This window comes from Argiope bruennichi, chromosome 3 (genome assembly GCF_947563725.1).
Source record: "Argiope bruennichi chromosome 3, qqArgBrue1.1, whole genome shotgun sequence".
NCBI lineage: Eukaryota > Metazoa > Arthropoda > Arachnida > Araneae > Araneidae > Argiope > Argiope bruennichi.
In genome coordinates, this window is record NC_079153.1 from 28,199,868 (window position 1) to 28,222,958 (window position 23,091).

Below are 23,091 nucleotides of genomic sequence, written 5' to 3' on the forward strand. Positions count from 1 at the left end.
TTCATAGATACAGACATTTACAGCTTATGCATCTTTTTTTAAATGATAAATAAATATATTAACTCTCCTGTCGTTTCATTGATTCTTAAGAGTCCATAGGCACGATATTTATAGATTATGCATCTTTTTTTAATGTGATAAATAAATATGTTAACTCTCCTATTGTTTAATTAACTCTGACACCACGGTTAGGAATTAATGAGGGACAAAACTCACTACACAGTGAGGAGTTAAAAAGGGACAAATCTCTCCACACAGTGAGGAATTAAAAAGGGACAAAACTCTCTACTCTATTTTCTTTCTTTGAGGCACTTGCTAAGGCTAATTCCTAAGGCATCTATACTATATCGCCTTGTTGCCCCTTTACCACAGCTCCAAGTCTATTCAGTCGATATGGTAGTCAGCGACGATGTTAATTTCATTTTTAGAATTTTTTTATGTTTTATCCGTCTGAATCTTTTTTGTCTTTTTATATATAATGGGTTTAATCAGATGTCTAGAAGAAAAAATGTTTCAATGGATGAAAGTGGTCAAAATGAATTTTTTGACGTTAAAAAGATTCATAGAAACGGAAAAAAAATGTTACCAAACCCACACTGAACACCAAGAAAAGTTTGAAATATGGATGTTACACCTTTCATCAAAAGACGCAATGCAATCTACGCAATACCATTAATTAGCAGTTATCCAATTTAATGAGATAAAACCTATTTTAATATATTTGTGCAATGCTGTTTTATCATTTTCTAATTTAAGATATGATCTGATGAGTAACTGAAAATAATTGATGATTAGATGATTCATTGACAGTAAAACTTTTTTTTTCTATTTGAAAAAAAATATATATTGAAAATGCATATAAAAGATTTTATGTATTTTAGATAAAAGTTTTTCTCTTTTTCCTACCACGACCGAGATTTCTACTAATCCGGGACTGGCAACTGCTGTTTATGTCAAATAACTGACTCTACTACATTACCCATAAACAATAACTTTTACAAGCGTACCTCATTAGTTCAACCATCTGACTAAGTCATCGACTGCTGCATAGTTTGAGCTACCGTCCTTGTATTGAATACTATACTTTTTCCAACGTATTATTCTACAATATAAATCAAATATTTGGCTAACCTCAAATGTCTTGATTCAAATATCAGACTTATGTATATTTTGAATGAGTATGAATTTCTATCTCCAACGTACAATTGTTAAAAAAGTGAATCATTCTATTTCCTCTATAATTACAATTCTGTGATTACTAGTGACAAGAAAATCAAAAGTCAATAAGTAGTTTACCCTATGGAAGCACCTAACGTGCCCCCACCCATAAGTCATTGACCGCAAGAATCGGCAGAAAGATTAATATATTTTACTAGAAGGCCAAGCGTCTTCTCATGTACAGTATAACACAACATTTTTTTTGGTACCTGGCTGTGTGTGTCAAAGACAACGCCCTGAAATTTCAACAATGTCTACTGTTTACTGTTGAACATGTGTCTAGCCTAGAGTTAGTTTAATTGGAGAAGACCTTGTAGAAAATGGCCTGATGAATCATGTTTTAAAACATTTTGGACTGAATACCAAAGGGTGTGTCTTTTCCTCAATTTTCTTATATATTTCTTATTTATTTTATAGCAACATAAAAATTTTGAGTATAGTATAGAGAAGACGCTCGAATATGTATTTTTATACCATTCACTTTTATCGGTTGTATCGAAAATTTGGTGCATATCTACAATATTACTGTAAAAGTCATGCATATAATTTCATTTATGTTAATTGTTGTATTTTTTAATAATATTGTTCACTTACACTAAGGAATCAAAATTTAACATAAATATGGGTTTTGCTACAATAGATCATTTATTGAATTATGGTAATTTACAAAGCTTGTGTCATCTCCTCCACTTGGTATAGCGAAGATAAATCTATTCACCCCCCACCCCCACCCACACACATACCGGGTTTCTTAGTTTCTACCCCATTTATCACAGAAAAATGATAAAGTGGCCACCCTCCTCCACAATTCAAAGAAAATTAGCTCTGAAGCTTTTACATAAGGATATTTTTGAATTTGACAACTAAGTACTTCTGTAATTAAATTTTTTTCAGGACAATACTAACATTTTGTATAAATGCAATTAATTCTTTGCTCAAATGCAGAATAATAAAGTGAATATATCAAAGTGCTTTACTTCATATCTAATTTACAGTTTGTAATCTTACAAATTATCAAAAATGCTATATTCCTATTCATATATATACATATATTAAATTTATATTCTCATGTTCCTTTTGCCTAAGAACTTTTTTCTTCCTTTTTAGTAACATATACAATGTATGTTTATTTTTTAACTTTTACCTTTACAATGTATGAGGCAATTTGGAACCAAGAGAGCCCATTTTTTTCTGTAACCATAGACATTGCTATAAAAGTAAAATGAAAACAGTTGGATCGTTTGTGGTATTTGCTACTTTATTTAGAGTTTACTGCTCACAGCATAAATGTTTACTTTTATACTGGTTCAATAATATTTACTTCTGTCACAGTTTTTTTTAGTTTTGAATATTGTTGTACTTTTTATTATCTTTTTTTCATAGGGAATCAATATATTTGTATTTCGTTAATTTAGAAATGTGGATAGAAATATCTGTAAATAACTTTTTTCATTTTGAGTAAAATGTTTTTATCTGTACCAAAGTGCTTTTATTGTAACTTTTACTTTTTCCACAAATAAAGTTATCGTTGCCAAAAATAATCCTGTGGACGCTCACATCAATCAACAAGATTTCTATTTTACCGGAACATTGTAATTTATTATGCTGAAAGCAATGATAGAGAAAGATTATGGGGCAAACAATGCTAAACTACAGAAAAGTAAAAGAGAAATGATTTTTTTTTTAGAATAAGGTTTAGTTTTGTAAATTACTGCGAGTAACCCTGTTTTAAAGACTCTGAGAATTAAGAAAATGTTCGTTATCAAGCAAAGCATGACAAAATCGTGCCAAATCCTCTTCGAAATCATGCCATCTTGGATGATTAAAAGAAATAGCAATAAACATTTTTTAAAGCTTGCAATAAAATTTGTTGCAATCGCTACATTTGGCGAGAAATTGCTAAACACACCAACTTTGGCAATCGGACATATTCTTGTCAAACCATTAAGGCCTGAAGTGATATGGGATGCGCGAAAGGATAGAACCTGGGACCTTGTGGTTAGCAGTCCAGTAACAAAACCATTATACCAAAACAATCGTTCGGGTAGAAGAGTTGTTAACTGGCTTATATGCTATTCACCACAGGCCTCTGCTATTTGAACAACGATCTGTTGCACTTTTTTATTTAATAATAAAATGAGTTTATTAATTATATATATGCACTTTATGTAAATATATGCATTGAGGTAAGATTTAAGATTATAATCCGATTTCTCGTTAAGCACGACAAAACCATGCCAACCTTCCAAAAACTTGCTAAAAACGTCGCCATTTTCGATGGCTGCTAGATATTGTGATAGAAAGCATTTAGGATTGCTATAAAAAATTGTCAATATTATATTTGGCGAAAAATCGTGTCCCAATAATTCAACTTTGGGAAACGGTTATTAATCCTAAATCAACTCCAAACTGATTATATTGATTTAATGTTGATAATTAGCATTTATCAACGTATTCGCATTCTTTTTTCCCCTACCAGGTACACACTCGCCATTTTCTCATCTATCCGGAAGGATGTTAACATCAATTAGGAAACTTCTTAATTGATGTTAAGATTAGGAGTAATCGATTAACATTCAACAATCAATTCCAAATTTCGGGATTTCTAAATATGGAATAAAATATTATTTCATCTAAGGCCTAGATAATTGAACTTAGAAACTCGGTATACCAGTGTATTTAAATTATACAGATTCTTTTGTGTTTTTAAACATGACAAAAATTTTCATTGTATTTCTGAGAATTTTTTAATATAAAAGAGAACAATATTGATAATTGCTACTAAATTATAAAATATAACTCAAATTCCATTATAAAATAAATTCAAGTAACACCGAACTCTTCTAATAAGCGTGAAACCCTATAAAAATAGTTTTCTTAAAGCTTAATCGATTTCGAGTAAAACATAGAGATGAGTTAGATGCTTGCGATTTTTAATTGTTCTTATTGAAGAAGGATACTAGAATCTGATTCCTCGCTTTTTAAGTCTATGTTTAACTATGCTATTTAATGAAAGTTTTATAATTCAGTCATCTTTTTAGTTTGGCTAAGAGATTATAGAATTTTTGTTGTTCTTTGATCATTTCAATGAAATTAGGAATATTTATGCGATCTTTTGTGTTATATCTCTTCAATTTTAGAATAAAAAATGCAGGATTTATTCTAAAGGTTTGCTTTTTAAAAATATTTATGCATTTAAGTTCTACTGCGTCTTGCAGAATTTCTTAAATAATATTCGACATTTAATATTTTGGAATAAAATATTTATTGCATTTTTTTGTTTTTAAATAGGCTTGTTATATATCCTAATAATAAAGATTGATGTGTGAGTCGGTGCGTGTTTTGGTACTTTGAAAGCCAGGCCTTTTGAGCTAGAGCTGCTAAATTTAGCACATACATACTTTGCATCTAGAAGCGATTTTTAAATTTTTAACTGAATTATTTTTATTAAATTATATTAAATAAAATTTAATTTAATTTAATGTTTATTTAAGGTTTAATAATTTAATAAAAATTAATTAAATTGGAATAAATTAATTTTGTTGTATTTTGCAATAATTTCTAAAAATATTATTAAAAAAATCTTTTTAGATCATCTCAAAATTTAAAAAAAAAAATTACCTTCCCAATTCTACCTATTATTCTGCTGTATAATTTTTAAAAATATTTAAACGATATTTTAAAACATTTTAAATGTACTTTTCAATACTATAATTCATGATTGATGAGAAACTCGAAATATATTCGTTGTTGCAACTAATATTTTATCTTGGTTTCTTTTGTATTGTTATTGATCAAAATACGAAAATTCGGTTTATTTCTCCATGTTGAGTAGGTTCAGCATTTATTTGGAAATACTTTTAATAAAAAAAAATTTCAGATTTTTTTTAGTGCTTACAATTAAAGCTTAACTTCAGAATCAAACGTTGGAAAAAAATGTTAATTCATTTTTAAGTATAGAAATCATTTTAAAGATATAGACAAACAAAATTAGGAAAATTGCACACTTCAGTGAACAGAACGGTATAAGGCTTCTAAAAGAATATTATTTAAGAGAGTATAATACATTTGAAGCTTAAAAATATTTTGCTGGGGAAGCTTTAAGATCAAATGACACAAAATATTCAATTGCAGTTCTTAACAGCCATTAATTCCTGCGATTCAATTGTTCTCCAAAGACGGTTAGTTGTTGAATAAATTATGGAAAAGGGAAGCATTGCTAAAGATTCTACGCATGTGTGCGTAAAGAAACGATTTCAATGTCGTATTCTTATGTTTAGTAATCAATAATGCCACGGGCAATAAAATTGCAAAAATTTCAATAAATGGTCTGTTTAATTTGAAAAATATTTTTTAATGGAACAAAAATAAACATTAGTCATTTCATTTTATAACTATTTTATTCTCATTCTTTTAATGACAGTTATTGATATAATTCGGATTTAAAATTACCGAAAGTATCATACTTCAATTTTAACTTGGAATGCATTAAATCTATTTATTTCTATGATAAAAAACACATTAAAACTAAGGAAATAAAACAGATTTTTTTTCAGAGAATAATTCAAATTGAGACCATAAAAATGAGGATTGCCTTGTAAAAAAAAAAGAAACGAACTCGTATTTTATCTTATTATCAATAAAATAAATATATATTTAAATTCCAATTACTTCTGATTATTAAGAGGATATATTTACACAGCATATAGTTATTCTTTTTAATAATATATGGAGAATGATTAGATCTATACCAATTCAATTATAATTTACTATTTCTGGAATGTCGCAAAAATATTTTAAGCAGTCTGGATTTCTGATGTTTGTCACATGAGGAATGACGTTTGTCATAACAATTTGCTTGACAGTACTTTCCATCCTTTTGTTGTTTATATTATACTGAAATAAAATTAAAAAAATGATATTATTACATGAAATTTGTGACATTTTTTTCTATAATATAGAATTGCATTTAATACCAACCAAATATAAAGTGAGTTTGTAAACAATCAATAAGAAGTCAACATTTTTATGCATAACATATTTTTTTAAAATTTCTTTCTACATAATTTTGCACTGAAATTTATTTTCTTTTTTCTATCAACTTATCACTGAATTCGGGTTTCTTATCCATCACAACACAGTGACTTGCAATGGTAAAGGTAAAATCAAATTCTATAAATTCCATTCGATTTAGAAATCGGAGAATAACCAAACTAATAAATTAAAATAGAAATACATATAAAAGGTAGGAGTAAATTTAAACTATAGTTCTAAGAGATAAGCATTAAGTAATATAAATTCTATCTTTTTAATCTCGTGTATAAGCAAGATTTATTAATAAACAAGGTTTGACATCAGCTGATTCGCCAGAAATATGGAATCTCTATTAAATGTCTACGTTTAATAGACATCTTTCATATGGTAATTAATGTCTGTAGTTTAATCTCTACTGAATGTTTTACGTATTATTTGATGTTTATGATCTCTTCAAAAAAGTATTTTAAGCATTAAATTGTGAAAGATCTTAAAATTGCGATATTTTAATTTGTTTTACTTATTATGTACATGAATCTATTTAATGAACGTTTTTTTCCCACAGTGTTGATTTTTTCCCCTTATTTTTCAAATAAATTGAACAGATAGTAAATAAAATCATATCTTTCCCAATTCTCGACAATAGAATGGAATATTTAACGAAGCAACGAAAACATCTTGAATTTCACAATCACAATAAATGTATTGTTGAAAATTTTGCAGTTTTGTTCTCAAAACTTTCAAAATTCAGGAGGAATTTCATGAAAGCTAAAATAGTATATTTAAAAAAAATAATGCAAATCTTCACTTGGTATAAATAACCTTTTTGTACAATAACTGTTTTTAGAAGTTACCATGAAAAACACCAAAAGCGTTTAGTTTTTAATTAACGCCAACAGAAACACACACTCCTGCAGACAAATATTCTATTTTATTATTAGACAAGCTGTATATATATATATATATATATATATATATATATATATATATATATATATATATATATATATATATATATATATATATATATATATATATATATATATATATATATATATATATATATATATATATATATATATATATATATATATATATATATATATATATATATATATATATATATATCTCCCAGTGTCATCAGCGTTTGATTATGAGAAGTTTTAATTCAAAAGTTATAGAAATTCCTTTTATGCTATCCTGATCACATTATTTCATTATTGTGCTTGAATAACAGCATAAATGAATAGTGCGCAATTATTTCAATCACGTGTCTGTGAAGCTTTATGTATTGATTCTATTGTTGATTTGTGAAATTCATAATTTATTTTAAAATCACGTTACTGATTAATGAAAAATATTTTTTTTTTTAATTTTTAGCTACTCTAAGATAACGAAAGCTTTGCATTATCCCAAAATTCTACTCAGTTCAATACAGTGGCATATGATTATGAGTGCCATTATGAAGTATTTAGGATTTCATATTTGAACAGTTTTATTATTTATCTCTAAAATAAGGCGACAAAGACTCTTTCTTATTCGACAGTTTTGATTAGGCATAGTGTTCTGTTTCTAGGGGATTATCTATATGTATCAAATGATTCGATTACGTGTGTATTAGCCTGTTTTAATCGATTCTATAAAAAACCAGATATTATGACATATCGAGACGGTGTTAGCTTAAAATAACACTGAAAACAATGCAGCAATTCAGACAGAGCGAAGTTGTAAGAAAAAAAAATGTGAATTTAAGTTAAAAGCGAAAAGAAAGCTCATCGAAAATAGTGAAAAACTGTAGAAGATCAAGAATGCAGACTTGAGATGAAATACTGCAAGCTGTTCGAAGATAGCAAGAATGGGCTAAGCAACATTAAACACGAAATCCACCTGAAAGAAGAAGATAAGTAGAGAGAAAACACTGAGCCTTGAATTTTAAGCAATGATGTATGAGTGCATATAATTCTAACTCTAAATGTGCTTAAGAATCTGGAAGCTTTTTGAGTGTAGGATTGATTGATATGACGGTGCAAAAATATGGTCTAGAGAAAAGGAAAAATACAAGTGCATCTGTTTCTAGAACTCCCCGAGCATTTGAGATGTATATTTTATAACTCATCGAAGAAAGTGAAAAACTATAGAAGATCGAGAATGCTAACCTGAGATAAATGGTGAAAGAACATACTATACAGGGAAGGTTTGATTCAATTCAACAGGAAAGAATCCAAAAGAGATTTATCATGGAAAGTCAGTGTAATTATTTGTAAAAAAAAAAAAAAAAAAAAAAAAAAACGAAGCGGAATATGAAATAATTTCAAATCTAGAGCCGAATCAAATTATCAGCTAACTACTTTACACTAAGCAATCTTATTTAAACCATTTAACTCGACAGAAGGGGCCAAAGACTTACCGGAATGTCTGGCACCTCTAAAATCACTTCTGGGACACTCACGATAGAAAGCTCCTGCTGAATACTTTGCTCAATTTTCTTTTTCAATTCCGGAGTGAATGCGTATCCATCTGCCAATTGGACGAAAAGGATTGATCTGGGATCACCGGAAGCACTGTCTTGGCACACGCAAATGTAGTCTTGCAATTCTTTGATGTGGTCAACTGTCAAATAATCATCCTAAAAATTACTTTATTGATGATGATTACATGAAAATGGTATTTGATTTTGTGAATTCTCTATTTGCACTCTAAGGACAATTCTGCTTTCTGTCTGTTTGTGTTATGAGTTTCTACTTATGGTATTCTTTGTATATACCACGATTGTGTTTTTTCTACATGCGTTTTGTATTTTTATATGGTATAAGGGTTTAATACGTTTTATAATTTTCCATTATCCAGTGTAGTGAATATTTTCACATACACCCTTATGGTCACTGAGAAACAAATTAATAACATTTCCTTTTTTTTAAGCACCCATTTAAAAATAAATGACATTTCAAACAGGAATTTATTTTGCATTATGTTTCTTTTACATTTGCATGTGCTTCGTTTTGTAATTTTCTCATACTCATTTTTGCTGTACTTTTGTGATACATCTGCGTTATTTAGCTAGCTGTTACTAAATTAATATAATGTCTGCATTCTTTATTGTGATATCTGTTACTGTTTCAGAGGATTTCTTTATCTTGAATATCTGCATTTTTCATACAATGTACTAGTCCTTTGCATTTTGTTTTGTTAAATTGATATATATGCATTCATAGCGAAATCTACTTGCATTTGTATGTTGACAAGCGGTAGTATTTTTTAATGAAAATTTTCATATTTCTATTTTTATTTTTGAATGTTTATGAACAAGATTCGGCTATTAAATTAAAGTTTTTCTATCCATCTAGCGTTTTCTTTCCACACACACACACACACACACACACACACACACACACACACACACACACACACACACACACACACACACACACACACACACACACACACACACACACACACACACACACACACACACACGTTGTTAGAAATGAAAAAATCTCGAACGAGTTCTTAAATGGCCCACCTAACTCAAGGAGGGTACAAATGTTAGGGGGTTGAAATATTAACTTCTCTATAATTTTCTTAATATTGAAGATAGAAAAATAAATCCAATTAGCCAAATTAGTTCCTTATTAAGAGGAACAACTTTTGTATTTAACATTTTTCGATAACTAAAGTATCTTAGAAATAAGAGGCTGAAAAGTGATTTTCAAGCCCTAATTTTGACTGCTTCTAATATCAACAGTTTATGTGTCGGTGTCCTGACATAGGGGTAGCGCCGCGTCCCCATGATATGGGTGTCCCGGACTCGAGTCCTGTTACAATTTTGCTTTTGCCGTTACGTTTTTAAAAAATTATTAGTAAGTTGCTTGCATTAAATTTAAGTACCTAAAATAAGGAGCTATAATATTTACATTATGGAATAATAAGCTATTTTTAAATTTCAACAATAATTTTAAAGCAGAAATTTTAAAAATATAAAGTAAATTTTTAAATTAAACAAAAAGTCTTTTTTTGTAATTTTATCAAACATTTCAATTTAATGTTAAAAATCGAGATGAGCTTTTTTTTAATTATTACACTTTCTATATCATATTTTTGTAACATACGTTAAAAATTTATTACAATTAATCTAAAAATTTACTTAGTTTTACTTGTATCAGATATGAGTGCATGCTTTTAAAGTTCAAGCTTTTAATTTTTTTGACATTTAATGAATGATTCACATTATCAAATAATTGCGGGATTAACTTTCAGCAAAAGCCAGACTATTTTTATTGTGCTGCCATCTAGTGTGTAAAACATGAAACTATAGACGTAACTGCTTATTACCATGGAAAAGAAATAAAATAACGGGGAAGAGGAAGTTTCATTATTTGAGCATTTTTGTGGAATCTGATCTTATTCAAATGCATAAAAAAAACTTGATTAAATGATGTAAATTCAATTTAATATTCTTAGAAGACTTACTTGCAATATATATATCATCAGGACTTAAACGTTCGCCGTACTGTTTCAAAGCATTATCACTATATCAAGGAAATAAAAAATAAGAGATAAAGAGAGAAATAAATCATAAACTTTTGGGATACACTTTTTTCAATGAAAATTGAGCAAACAAATTGAAATTTCAATATCAGGATTCATACCTTCTTCCTATTACTGCGAAACCTTTTGTTTCAGGATTGAAGTATCCTTCATCATTTTGACACCAAACTCCTATTTTTTTTTAAAAAAAAGGGAATTATAACAACAAAAGTGAATATTTAGAAAATCTGTACTCAATAAATCAAATGTATTTTAATAAGTTATTATAAAGTTTTTTTTTGTAGCTAGCAGAAGGGATGATAATTTTTCAAAGCTATTTAAAGAATTTCATAATTTTTTCTGACAATATAAAGCTAATGCAAGTATTAATAAAATAACAAATGTAAATCAAATATTTTAGCTGTGATTTATGAAATAAATATTATGGGATCCCACCATCAAATTTTATAAAATCTAAAAAGATTTACTAACTATGAAATTTCGTTTTTACTTCCAAGAAAAGCTCTCATTTTTTTTAAACCATCAAACTTCAAAATGATTTAAATAGAATTGACAAATTTGTTTGTTAAGTCATGATTAAATTGCATGTTTTACTTCATCTTTTTGTCATAAGAATATTTTTTCATACATAGTAAATGTGGAAAACAACAACAACAACTTTTCATTGGTTTAGTTTGAAAGGACTCTCTGTTTCAATTATAAGATTCAATTTTTTTAAAAAATAACCTAATCAAATAATCAAAACTCAGATGATTTGAAAAGCGTTTTATCTAAATGTCTTTAATCAAAATAATGCTAATATTTTTAAAAAATTATTTTTAAAACTTTCCTTATCAAAATATGACATCTTAGGGACAGCATTTCTAATTATTGCTTTAATATTATTCCAGTTTGACCTTTACGTCAATATCATCTGAATAATTTTCGAACGCCATGCATAAATATAAGAACGAGAATCATGTAAAGGTATTCGTTAATTCCATGCAAAACAGGGTGTGCCTCAAAATTTTTCGACGATTTCATTCTTATTATGCAATTTACGTGTGCTCGAAAAAAGATCAGAAAAAAGAGAGAAGAAAAGATAAAATATTAATGTAATAGAAACTAAAAAGTAGATGAATTAATTACCTTGGCATCAGAAATTTCTTGCTAGTATTGTCCTTCAGTTTCAAAACCAAATATTTTTAAGTGAAATATCAGAAAAATAAAAAGGTAATTTTTGGAAATTTGAGTTTTATTTTGCATCTCGCTCCTTATTAACTATTAAACCAAAATGAGGTAGGTATGGAACACGAAAACTAATCAAAATGGTCTTAGTTTAATGCTTTCTAGTAACATGAAACTAAACAATATTTTTTAAATACGCATCTTGCATATTTGAATATAGCTCTGGTCTCAATGTTTAGCCGTATAGTTAGAGCATAATTTAGTGAGTTCATTTGAAGGCTTTGAAGAATTAGTATTCGTTAGTGTGCTATCATTAGTTAGTGTGTTATTTGTACTATCATTCGTTAGTTGTTATTAGTACTATCATTCGTTAATGTGCTGTCAGTACTATCATTCGTTAGTGTGCCATTAGTACTATCATTCGTTAGTGTGCTATCAGTACTGTCATTCGTAGTTGCTATCAGTACTGCCATTCGTAGTTGCTATCAGTACTGTCATTCGTAGTTGCTATCAGTAGTACAGTTGCTATCGTTAGTATGCTATCAGTACTATCATTCGCTAGTATGCTATCAGCACTATCATTCGTAATGCGCTATCGTACTATCATTCGTTAGTATACTATCAGTACTATCATTCATTAGTGTGCTATCAGTATTCGATAGTGTACTAGTGTGAAATAGCAAATTCTAAATCCTCTATCTTTTTTATTCATATACTTTCTTGAAGACGAATAGCACAAACTAATCCTGTATTAGCGTATCCTGAAGTTTTTGACACTTTTCGTTTGTGTGATTGAGTACGACAAAATTTTCAGGTCTATTGTTCTTTATGCTAAATCAGGAGATATATCGGCTACTCGTGCATGAAACCTTATAACAAAATGTGTATTTTTTGCACAAATAGAATTCTAAAAAAATAAACAATTTATTTTTTGTTACCAATAATGCATATATAAAATTAAAAAAAAAGAAAAAAATTGCTATCATAACTAATTTTACCATACATATATGTGCGAACGTTTCATAAATATAAGAGTTATACTGTATCCCCGTTCCCGTGTTCGAGATCATATACAAATATATTTTAATAACGCCATTTTATATGTTGGAATGACAGATTTTTATGAAATTTTCACTAAAAGTGAAATGTCTTTGGTGGTGGATGTTATGCTATGTAAAAGCCATAAAATTTTGCATAATTGTATATCGTATAGATACCATTGATTCTGTAATGATTTATTCGTAAGATATAAAAGTATAGTAAGTATTTAACTATACTACTAAAATACTGTTTATATTAATGTATTTATTTATGCAATGGCTTATTGTTAGCATATAATAGCAGCATAAATGAGTATTACATTTTGTGATGAGTGTTCGTTTGTCCAAAACAATGAGACATGAACATGATAAATGTATAAATATAGCTGGGCAAGAGAAAGATCAATTTTTACTGATTTCCAAATTGATTTTTACTTGGAATTATATTTGTGAAACTATGGGTAACTTATTAGTATATTTTTGATTGTATTTGCTTTACATTACTAACTTAGCATTAATTATTAGTTGTGTTAATTAATATTTGTATTTCTTGATTTTACTTTTTTTCTGCTTTTATAATGCTCTGTATTCCTTGATTATTATAAATACTTTGTATTTACAGAAATTTCAATAGTAGACACATGTTCTCTAATTTTTCTCTCTTAATCATAGAGGAAATAATATGTTTCAAAGGAAGGAGTTTGAGAATTCTAGATTGTGATGTCATGGATGTCTTCAAAGTGTCATGTGCTGTTGGGAGCTACATGTCAATGAACATTTGTGTTTCTTTTTCGCTGTATGATTTGCGATTGGATCTACTCTTGGATATATAAATCAGGATTACTTTTAAGACCTCATCCTCGAACTCGAGTTACATCTTCGGTTATTCGAGTTTTAGTAAATCGATACTCATATTAATTTGATGGAAAATATAACATTCAAATCATAAACTTGTGAAATAGCAGTGTAAATATGTTTTGCCCAAGACAATACGGCATGAATCTAATAAATTTGTGAATATAGCTCGGTAAGTGAAATATTTTTTTCCCCAATTCGCCGTCATTTTATCTTACAAGTCAGTATAAAATAAGATGCTAAGCATGATTTAAAACATTTGGTGTAAGGAACAAAGACAGTGTAGACAGAAAAACCAAAATAATTTCTTGAAGACCTTATCCTGTTTCTCATAATATTTTTTTATTCTAAATAATTAGAAACATACCTATTTTCTTGTATTATTTTATGCGAATGAATTATTTGATAACATTTTCACTACGCTTTTAGATTGCAAATCAAAACTTATACAAATAAAGTCTAAAGGTATATTATAAAAAAAAATGCACTGATGCAATAGAATCTAACCCGAAGAAAGATATAAATGATGTTAGGCATTAAGGTGTTACCTCTATAAAGTTGGAAAATAGGCTATATAAATATTTAATATTATTTAACTATAAATTGTTCTTGAAAATTACCTGTCCCATATTTGTTGAAGTAAGCTTCTTGCATGCGTTCATTGTCTTTGTCACCCCACAGATAGATTGGGAGGGACGGAGTTGGTGTTGTGATCACCATTTCTCCACGCTGACCCACTACGGAATTGCCTGCCAAAATGAAAGGCAAGAGAAGTTAATTGAAATGTTAGTGTACTATACTAAAATTTTTTTCCTTAACTCACGACGGAGTTTTTTTTAACCAAAATGAAAGGAAGATACCATTAATCAAAATTTTCATAGGATGTACCAGAAAATTTTTCTCAACCCACGACAGAATTGTTTGCCAAAAAGAGGGAACAATTAATTAAAATTTTCATATAATATACCAGAAATTTTTTTTAAATCCTCGATAAAATAGCCTGCCAAAATGGAAGGAAGCAGAAGTTAATTAAAAATTTCATATAATATATCAGAAAATGTTTCTTAATCCTCTACAAAATAGCCTGCCGAAATGGAAGGAAGTAGAAGTTAGTTAAAAATTTCATATAATATATTTAAAAAAAGTTTCTTAATCCTCGACAAAATAGCCTGACAAAATGGAAGGAAGCAGAATTTAATTAATAATTTCGTATAATATATCAATAAAAGTTTCATAATCCTCGACAAAATAGCCTGCCAAAATGGAAAGAAGCAGAATTTAATTAAAAATTTCATATAATATATCAAAAAAAGTTTCTTTATCATCGACAAAATAGCCTGCCAAAATGGAAGGAAGCAAAAGTAATTAAAAATCCCATACAATATATCAGAAAAAGTTTCTTAAACCATGATGGAATTGTCTGTTTAAATGAAAGGATGAAACAGTTAGTTGAAATTATTTTATAGTATACCAGAAAAAGTTTCTTAAACGAAGATGGAATTGTTTGGTAACGCGAAAGGATGAAAGTTGAAATTTTCATATAATACACCAGACAAAGTTTCTGAACTCTCGACTGAATGTTGGCCTACGAAAATGAAAGGAAGAAGTAGCTAATTAAAATTTTCATATAATATACAAAAAAAAAATAAATTCTTAACCCCTGATTAAATTGTCTATCCAAAATGAAAGGAAAAATCAATTAATTGAAATTAACTGCCTTTTTTTATGAAATCTTTTTCCTCTAATTTTCGTTGAATGTACTAGAAAAAATTTTTCTTAATCAATAACAGAATTGCCTGCAAAAAGAAAATCAAGAAGCAATTAATACAAATTTTCATATAATATACCTGAAAAATGTTCTTAACCATCGATGGAATTGGCTGTCAAAACGAAAGGATGAAACAATTAATTAAAATTTTCATATAATATACCAGAAAAAGTTTCTTCATCCAACACCGAGTTGTCTGTCAGATTGAAAGGAAGAAATACAGAGTGTACATAAATAACTATTTTATCTTCTCAATTTATTGAAAGAAAGCGAAACAAAGTACAACCTTGTTGTTCATCTGAAATAAATATTAGATGAAAGTTTAATTTCAACTTAGTTATGAATGTTCAACCTGAGTCCCATCAGAAACAGAATAATATCAGACGGAACGTCATCCCACATTTTTTTCAAGTGTGTTTGGTGTGGTGCTTCAAAAGGCTCAGTTATGTTCCTCAACATCAATTGAGCGATGGAGCAAACATTTGTCTATATTTAACACTCATAACTGTGTTAACTTAATTAATTAACTCAGTTAATTTAAACTTTCGACTGTTATTTTTTATTTCCGATGAACAACAAAGTTGTATTTTGCTTTCTTTTCTTTTAACAGTACAGTAATGAGATATTCGTTTATGCACATTCAGTATATAATTTAATTTTTTGAACGAAACATGGGAAATAATTTTTTTGAAATTATTTTCATTTTAATTATTCATTTTGAAAGGAAGAAATAAATATTTAGTAAACAAACTTCTAAAAATCCCTTTATATTTTTCAGAAATGTTATTTCAAAAAGTTGTGTTAAAGTGAATCTATGAGATGAATCTTTTCGTTGACTCATTGGTCCTCAGATCGGTTTCTGCGCATTATTTCAGGGGTTTTGGTAATAATAATAAACTGACTTCTTTCAATAATAGATGTGCCGATTCTGGTGAAAAAACAATCGCCCCAATGGACAACTGGAATCGAAGAATGGTGTACATGATTCTATTCAAAATTTATCTTCTCTTCGTATAAATGAAAGACCAACTATCATTCTTTTTATACCTTTAACTTAAAATATATTCTGATTTAATAATATTGTTTTTTTTTATCATGGTTTATTCTGTGTTTCTATTAAAATTATTTCCCACTATTTTTTATTTGGGCTTTCCGATTTCTTTAATTTTTTTTATTTCCTTTTTATACAGAAAAATGTATGGAGTGAAAATGTGTTGTGAACTTGGCAACAATGTAAAAAATCATATGTATCTCTTTTCTTTATTTACATTATTATCGGCACTTATATAAATAGACAAAACATCTAAATGTCATAAACTTTTGGTGATAAGTATAGAGTTTCAACAGAAGATTATATAGTTCCTTCAGTCCCATGTGTCTAAGAAGTTTGAAATGTACTGATAGGCCATTTAAATTTGAAAATAAATCTGAACTTTTTAAAAATAGTATTTAAATTTAAGGTATTAATTCTTCGATTAAACCGAAATCGTATTTATTAATATTACTTATCTGCTCTAGAGAATAAGAATAAGAATCAGGAGTTAAGAAAAAAAAAGTTTGCAACCCCATTTATTTCATGTCTGGGAATTAAAGAGATTCCCTATTACGAGTAGTATTTTTCTTCCTAGAAACGATGGAGTTACCTCCATCCTTTCTGATGGATGAAAAATTAATATAAATGCACCTTGTAATTACTTTTCGGACAATACTTTCCCATCACAAGCTATGGAAGGGAGAGAAAGCATTGTTTTATTACGCATGCGAAGGAAAAAAAATGAATTTTTGGGATTATCAGAATTGATACATTTCTTTTATTTTAGGGGGGGGATTTTCTGCATGAAAAGAGAGGTAAACGTTTTTTCTGCTTCTGCTCAAAATATTGGATGTCATAAAATAAATACTATTAAATTATTGATATATTTAGATAGAGCATGTAAAATTAAATAGATTCCACATATACATGTAAAATGACGTAGTTTCACAAAGCTTTTGGTATTTATTGGTATCACAAGCTATTTGGTATCTTTTGGTATTTGAAATCTATCACTTAAATTAATCAATTAAAATATAGCGATCACTATCAATTAAAATATAGTGACAAAAGGACGATTTCGTAATTTTGATGCATTTCTTAAAAACCAAGAATCGTACATAACAATTCGCTTTGTTATAAAGATTCTCATAATACCTATGGTTTTAAAAATACTGAAGTATTGAAAGGATATATTATTGTTAAGTCAAAATGAATTAATCATGTTAGTTTACCTTTTGGATCGAAACAATGCAAGTTCACTCCCAACGCAGGAACTTGGCTCTCACAAGCATAAGCTGGCATATTGAGATTGTACGCTGAGAAGGTTCCAAAAGTCTCTGTGGCTCCTGAAATTAGAAGCAGTTTAACACTATTACTAAAAATCGAAAATAAGCATAATTTGATTTGAAGTAATAATACATTTAAAAGGGGCTAAATCTTAGGGACGGGTACCGCCAAATTTGGCGCCAAAATTTAAAGATAAAGTCGCCGGCGTCTCTTGAAAATAGTCATAATATTATGAAATAAAATTCTGAAGATTACAGCGTCCGCGGGCTTGGCGAGAAAAATTTGGGGGAAAATGGCCAAATGGTACCCGTTTCTAGAACTGTACCTTAAATGGTTCTGGAATTTATTTATTACAAAAGAATAAATACAGATAGAATTTATATATGACTTGTTTATTTCGTGGTAGCCACCATATGTAACTATACATTTTTGCAATTCTTCATACAATGATGTGGATTATAAGCTTTCATTTTCCTTCTCCTCTATTAGTCTCAGCATTGCACTTCTTCGACTCATTGAGTCTTAATTTCTTGATTCTGAAAGAATTCTTTACTCTTAACTTCTTGATTCTGAAAGAACTCATTGCACTTCTTGACTCTAAAGGAATCATTGAGTCTTAAGCAAATTCTTTGCTTGAAGAAGATGTAAAATGAGATGAGGTAGGGAATTAAGCTGGAAGAGGTAATACAGAAATTTGATTTTTTAAATAAATAATTTGACACCACTAGGGATATGTGATTCGATGTTTAATAATTATGGAGCATCCATCATTTGATTTCCCCTAGGAAGGAAGGCTGAATGGCCGATTTGAGGGGTGGGTCGCGGAGTTCATGAACACGAATTTCTTTACCTCAAGACACGGTATATGAATAGGGTAGTAACACAGCAATGAAACTATATAGTAAGTGGTTGTTTTTAAGCAGTCTTTTGACCTTTTAATTGTGCATGAATTAAGATTTACTTAAGAAATTGGAGAAAAATATTTTAAAACTATCGAAACTTTCTTGAGCGTAGAAGTATTTTCCTACAAAAAAAGGTACCAACTATTACTCACAGTACAAATTTATTGTATTTATTTATTATTCAAATAAATATTTTAGATTAATTCCCTAAAATTTTATTATTTCCTAAAATTTTTTTCTAGAATTGAAAATGTGTTTACGAATCTACAAGATAAATGTCGGTAAAAATATGCTTTAAGTCTGTCTTAAATTTAAAAAGACATATTCATTGGGACACCTGTGATTTTTTTCTTTTATTTTCAAGCTTAATTTAAAGTATTTTAATTACGGTTATGATAACATTGATATAAATAAAAGCACGGTTTAATTTCATATTATCTTATTTTAAAACCCTTTTTTTTCACTCGTTTCACATTGAATACTGAATAAAATTTCACTGAAATTCAGTTGAATAAAATTTCAAATGCGAAAGGAAGAAGTCGAATTATTTGCTTCAATTGACTTTGCCTTGTTTTTCATATCCAGTATGGAAATATGGAAACTAATTATAATTTCCAGACGGAGATTTCTCAGTATCGGACGTCGGTAATTGTACTGCGATTAACAAATGACTCCAAGGCCGAACCTCGTAGACATCCATCCTGGCAAGAAATGTCAAAGCAAAGGTTAATCGAAGATCATAATCTGAAGGTTTTCTTCCCATACTGTTGAAGCACTAACATCCAATTGTCTGGCAATTCCACGTGTGCTGCTATTACCAGCAGTGCTCGTCTGATTTTTTTAATGATTGCAGTCGCAACATCTGTGATCGTATTCTGCGATACCGTTTTCTGTCCTCTATCAGACAGTTGCGAGAGAACCTATTTTTTCAAATTTTTTAATCATTGCTTTCGCTGCATTAATTGATAGAGGTCCTTTACGTAAATTGTTTCAACTTCTAAATTCGCGAAGAGCGACCGCTGCATTGGACTGATTAAGATAAAAGAGCTTCTCAAGTAATTTACGCTGTGCTAAAGTTAGACGCATTTTGCAAATCAACTGACACTTGAAATGATTTTCAATGCCCCTCTTTTTTTATAACTCAAAATACTGGCGCAGGTATCGACTACGTAATCGGGATTTTGCATTTTGCAATTTTTCCCTGTGTTTTATGCAAAATTTTAGCAGTCTTAAAGTGGAAAGCGCCATATTTTCCCCTATCGGCAACTTTTGGGACTAATTTTTTTTTTTTCATGATTTCCATTATCCCATGTCGTCAATAGTCCCCGTACAAAATGTGGTGACTTTGCGGTTGATAGTTCAAGCTACACAGGTCTCTGAGTACCGTCAGTTAAAAAAAACATTCTGTACTTTGTGTCACAGTCCTGACTAACTTGTTGGAATTCGTGTCACAAGATGGTGCTTTTTTAATGCATATGGACATTTGATACGACATTTATGATTCACATTTTAATAAATTTTTTAAATCCTGTAACGGTTTTAAAAATGAATGAAATTTGATTGAAATTTGAGTGTAATGATTTGTTGAATGGAAAGGAATAAACATAAATAATTGTATCTCAGACATATGACAAATGTTGTTGGACATGTTATCTAATACCTATGTTATATTATTCTGCTCATTGACTTCAAACATTTATTTCCCTGCAGCATGTGTAATAAACTCTCAAGATAATATAGAGCATTTAATAAATCTCATGTGAGCATGAATTGATTGAGTCAATGTATGTTGGAATAAATTCATAATTAACATTTCAACAACTATTTCATTTAATAAAACATTTATTTCTTGCATTAATCAATAACTTGTATATTATTATATGAAATGAAATATTCTGTGATTCAGCTAATGTATGTTGAAATAAATTTGTAATTAACACTCCAAAAATTACCTCTTTAACAAAACATTTATTTCTTGAACTGATCAAAATTTTGTATTTTAATATATGGCTTAAAATACTTTGCCAACAGATTTTAAATAACATACCATACATGCTCCCAACATACATATCTTTCTTCACCTTGTTAAGAAGAAAATCATAGTTTCTAGGCTTAGGTGGACTCCCACTCAACGAGATAATTTTTAAGCAATCGAGATTCGTACTGAGACCTGTAAAATGACGTAATACGAGATTCAGGGTGCCAATATATAAAAAAAGAATTTTATTCAACAAAAGTATAAGTACGTAATTTACTGCATGTTTTCATTCACCTTAAAATAAAAATTACTTGATAAATGTATAAAAAATAATTCTCTCAAAAATGATTTCAGAAATTGAAGAGTCTAAGATGCAAATTGGTTTTAAATTATATTTCTGAATAACATTTATTTTTATACCGACGTTTATGTTAAATTGTTCAAGTGATAAATTATAATAAATCTAGAATACAATTAAAATTATAAAGCAAGTACTTCTGTGAAATAAATACGAATAAAATGATTTTGTATTAATGCGCATTTCGTAAAAAGAAATTTTTTGTTTCATCCGCCCTCCCCTTTTTTCAATAATTTGCCTAAAAATAGCTAAATTCATTTAAACTGAAACGAATTCCCAAATATGGAACATACAGGAGATTTAAAAAGATTTCCGCACAGCAATGAACCGAATTTCGGTTAATCTCTAAGAGAAATTAAAGGGCAATGGATTTTCTGCTGTACTTAAAACTTATATGCTTAAAAATTGAGTCTTTGAATAGATATATTGAATTTTATAAAAAGGTTAGGAGTACACTTACTATCTCTGCATACTTATAAATTAAATACATAATAAGACATCCTAATTAACAAACGTTTGAAATTTGCTATTCATTCTTATTTATATAAACATCAAACGACGTTATTTAACTTGATTTACAATATAATTTAAATCCTTTGGACACCTTTATGCTTTATTTATCCTGCAGAAATTTCAATTATTAATATGAGGTGAGACGATCTTCTGCTGTAATGATGACTATTGTATGTTGAAGATTATTATTTGTGGAATATTCTTTTGAATGCAAACATTTGATAGCTTGCAAGACATTTTTTAAAACACAATTCATCTACCCAGTTTAAAAGTTCATTGTACAGAGCCATGAATTTTTAAATAAAAGTAATTGACAGTTTATAAATGATAATTTTTTGTCGTATAAAACCAAGTAGCATAGAAATTATATGACTATCTTTGCCATATTGGATCCAATTTGCTATCCAAATGAATTGGATGGCAAATTGAATTGGATTCATTTGCCATCCAATGAAGTCATATAAATTATATGACTTCATTGGAAATTCACTTTATGATTGTTTTTAGAAACTTTCTCTTAACTTCTTTTGTTTTATAAAGTTTGAATATTAACTTATATCGTGGTTTACCGGAGTTTTAAAATTTTTATATATTTGTGTATTCTTTATGAAAGAGCAATATTTTATTTTAAAAATGCTACTACTAATAGTAAATGTTTTCTGTCAATGAATTTAAAAAAAAATCCTTAGTAAAATAGTTGCAGTATTTCATAATATGTTTAACATTAGATTATCAGAAATTTTTAACAGAGAAGACTGGTTTGATAAGGACTTTAAAAATGTACCAAAAAAATTCAGTTTTTTTTTTCAGTGGAAATTTCTTCTTTTTACTTATTTCAGAAGCCAGATGTCTGGACCTCTCAAGTCCGAAGTATGCGCTCTTTTTTCTGAAATGAATTACTTAGAAGAAGGCCACAAATAAGTTTCATTTTTTATTCAATAATATAATTTTTTGCTTTTAATAAATAATAATTTCAATTTAAGTATTGCATTTCTTCAGTTTTTAAATTGAAATAATCCTTAAAATTACTTTCAAAATTTCCCATTTCAGATATGGAATATTAAATGTAATCTTCATATAAAAACTATTTTTTTATCTTTATATGATGGACATTCATACCTTCTTCCGTAAATAAATGCAATTTTCTCTGCTTTTTGTTAAGAAATATATTTTACCGACCTACTAAGACCAATGCGCGCCATCGAATAAGTACAAGAAATGCCCCTAATCTGGGGCTAAAGATTAAATTACAGGAAATATAAAAGTAATGTTTAAAAAATGCACATTTACTTGTGCATTAAAAAGTAGAAAGTATACTTTAATCAAAAATGCGTGGGTAAAAATAAATGTTAGAAAAAAGATGTTTAGCTGATGGAAATGATATTATAACAAA

The 23,091-nt window shown here is 28.5% G+C and overlaps 2 protein-coding genes across 2 annotated transcripts in view; both read right to left on the bottom strand.

The window, feature by feature from the left end:
• Window positions 1-5,968: 5,968 nt before the first annotated feature.
• LOC129963854 (acetoacetyl-CoA synthetase-like) lies at window positions 5,969-14,588 on the bottom strand. The gene is made up of 5 exons (XM_056078429.1): window positions 14,480-14,588; window positions 10,899-10,968; window positions 10,720-10,778; window positions 8,660-8,862; window positions 5,969-6,114 (listed from the first exon to the last, which is right to left on the bottom strand). The coding sequence occupies exons 1-5, from the start codon at window positions 14,577-14,579 to the stop codon at window positions 5,974-5,976; spliced, it is 573 nt and encodes a 190-aa protein (XP_055934404.1). The 5' UTR covers window positions 14,580-14,588; the 3' UTR covers window positions 5,969-5,973.
• Window positions 14,589-15,635: 1,047 nt separating this feature from the next.
• LOC129962795 (acetoacetyl-CoA synthetase-like) overlaps window positions 15,636-23,091 on the bottom strand; it is a 28,319-nt gene continuing 20,863 nt past the window's right edge. The window contains exons 12-14 of the mRNA XM_056076790.1: window positions 20,897-21,019; window positions 17,893-18,006; window positions 15,636-15,655 (exon numbers count right to left, since the gene is read on the bottom strand). Coding sequence (XP_055932765.1) covers window positions 15,636-15,655; window positions 17,893-18,006; window positions 20,897-21,019 — 257 coding nt within the window. The remainder of the gene's footprint in view (window positions 15,656-17,892; window positions 18,007-20,896; window positions 21,020-23,091) is intronic.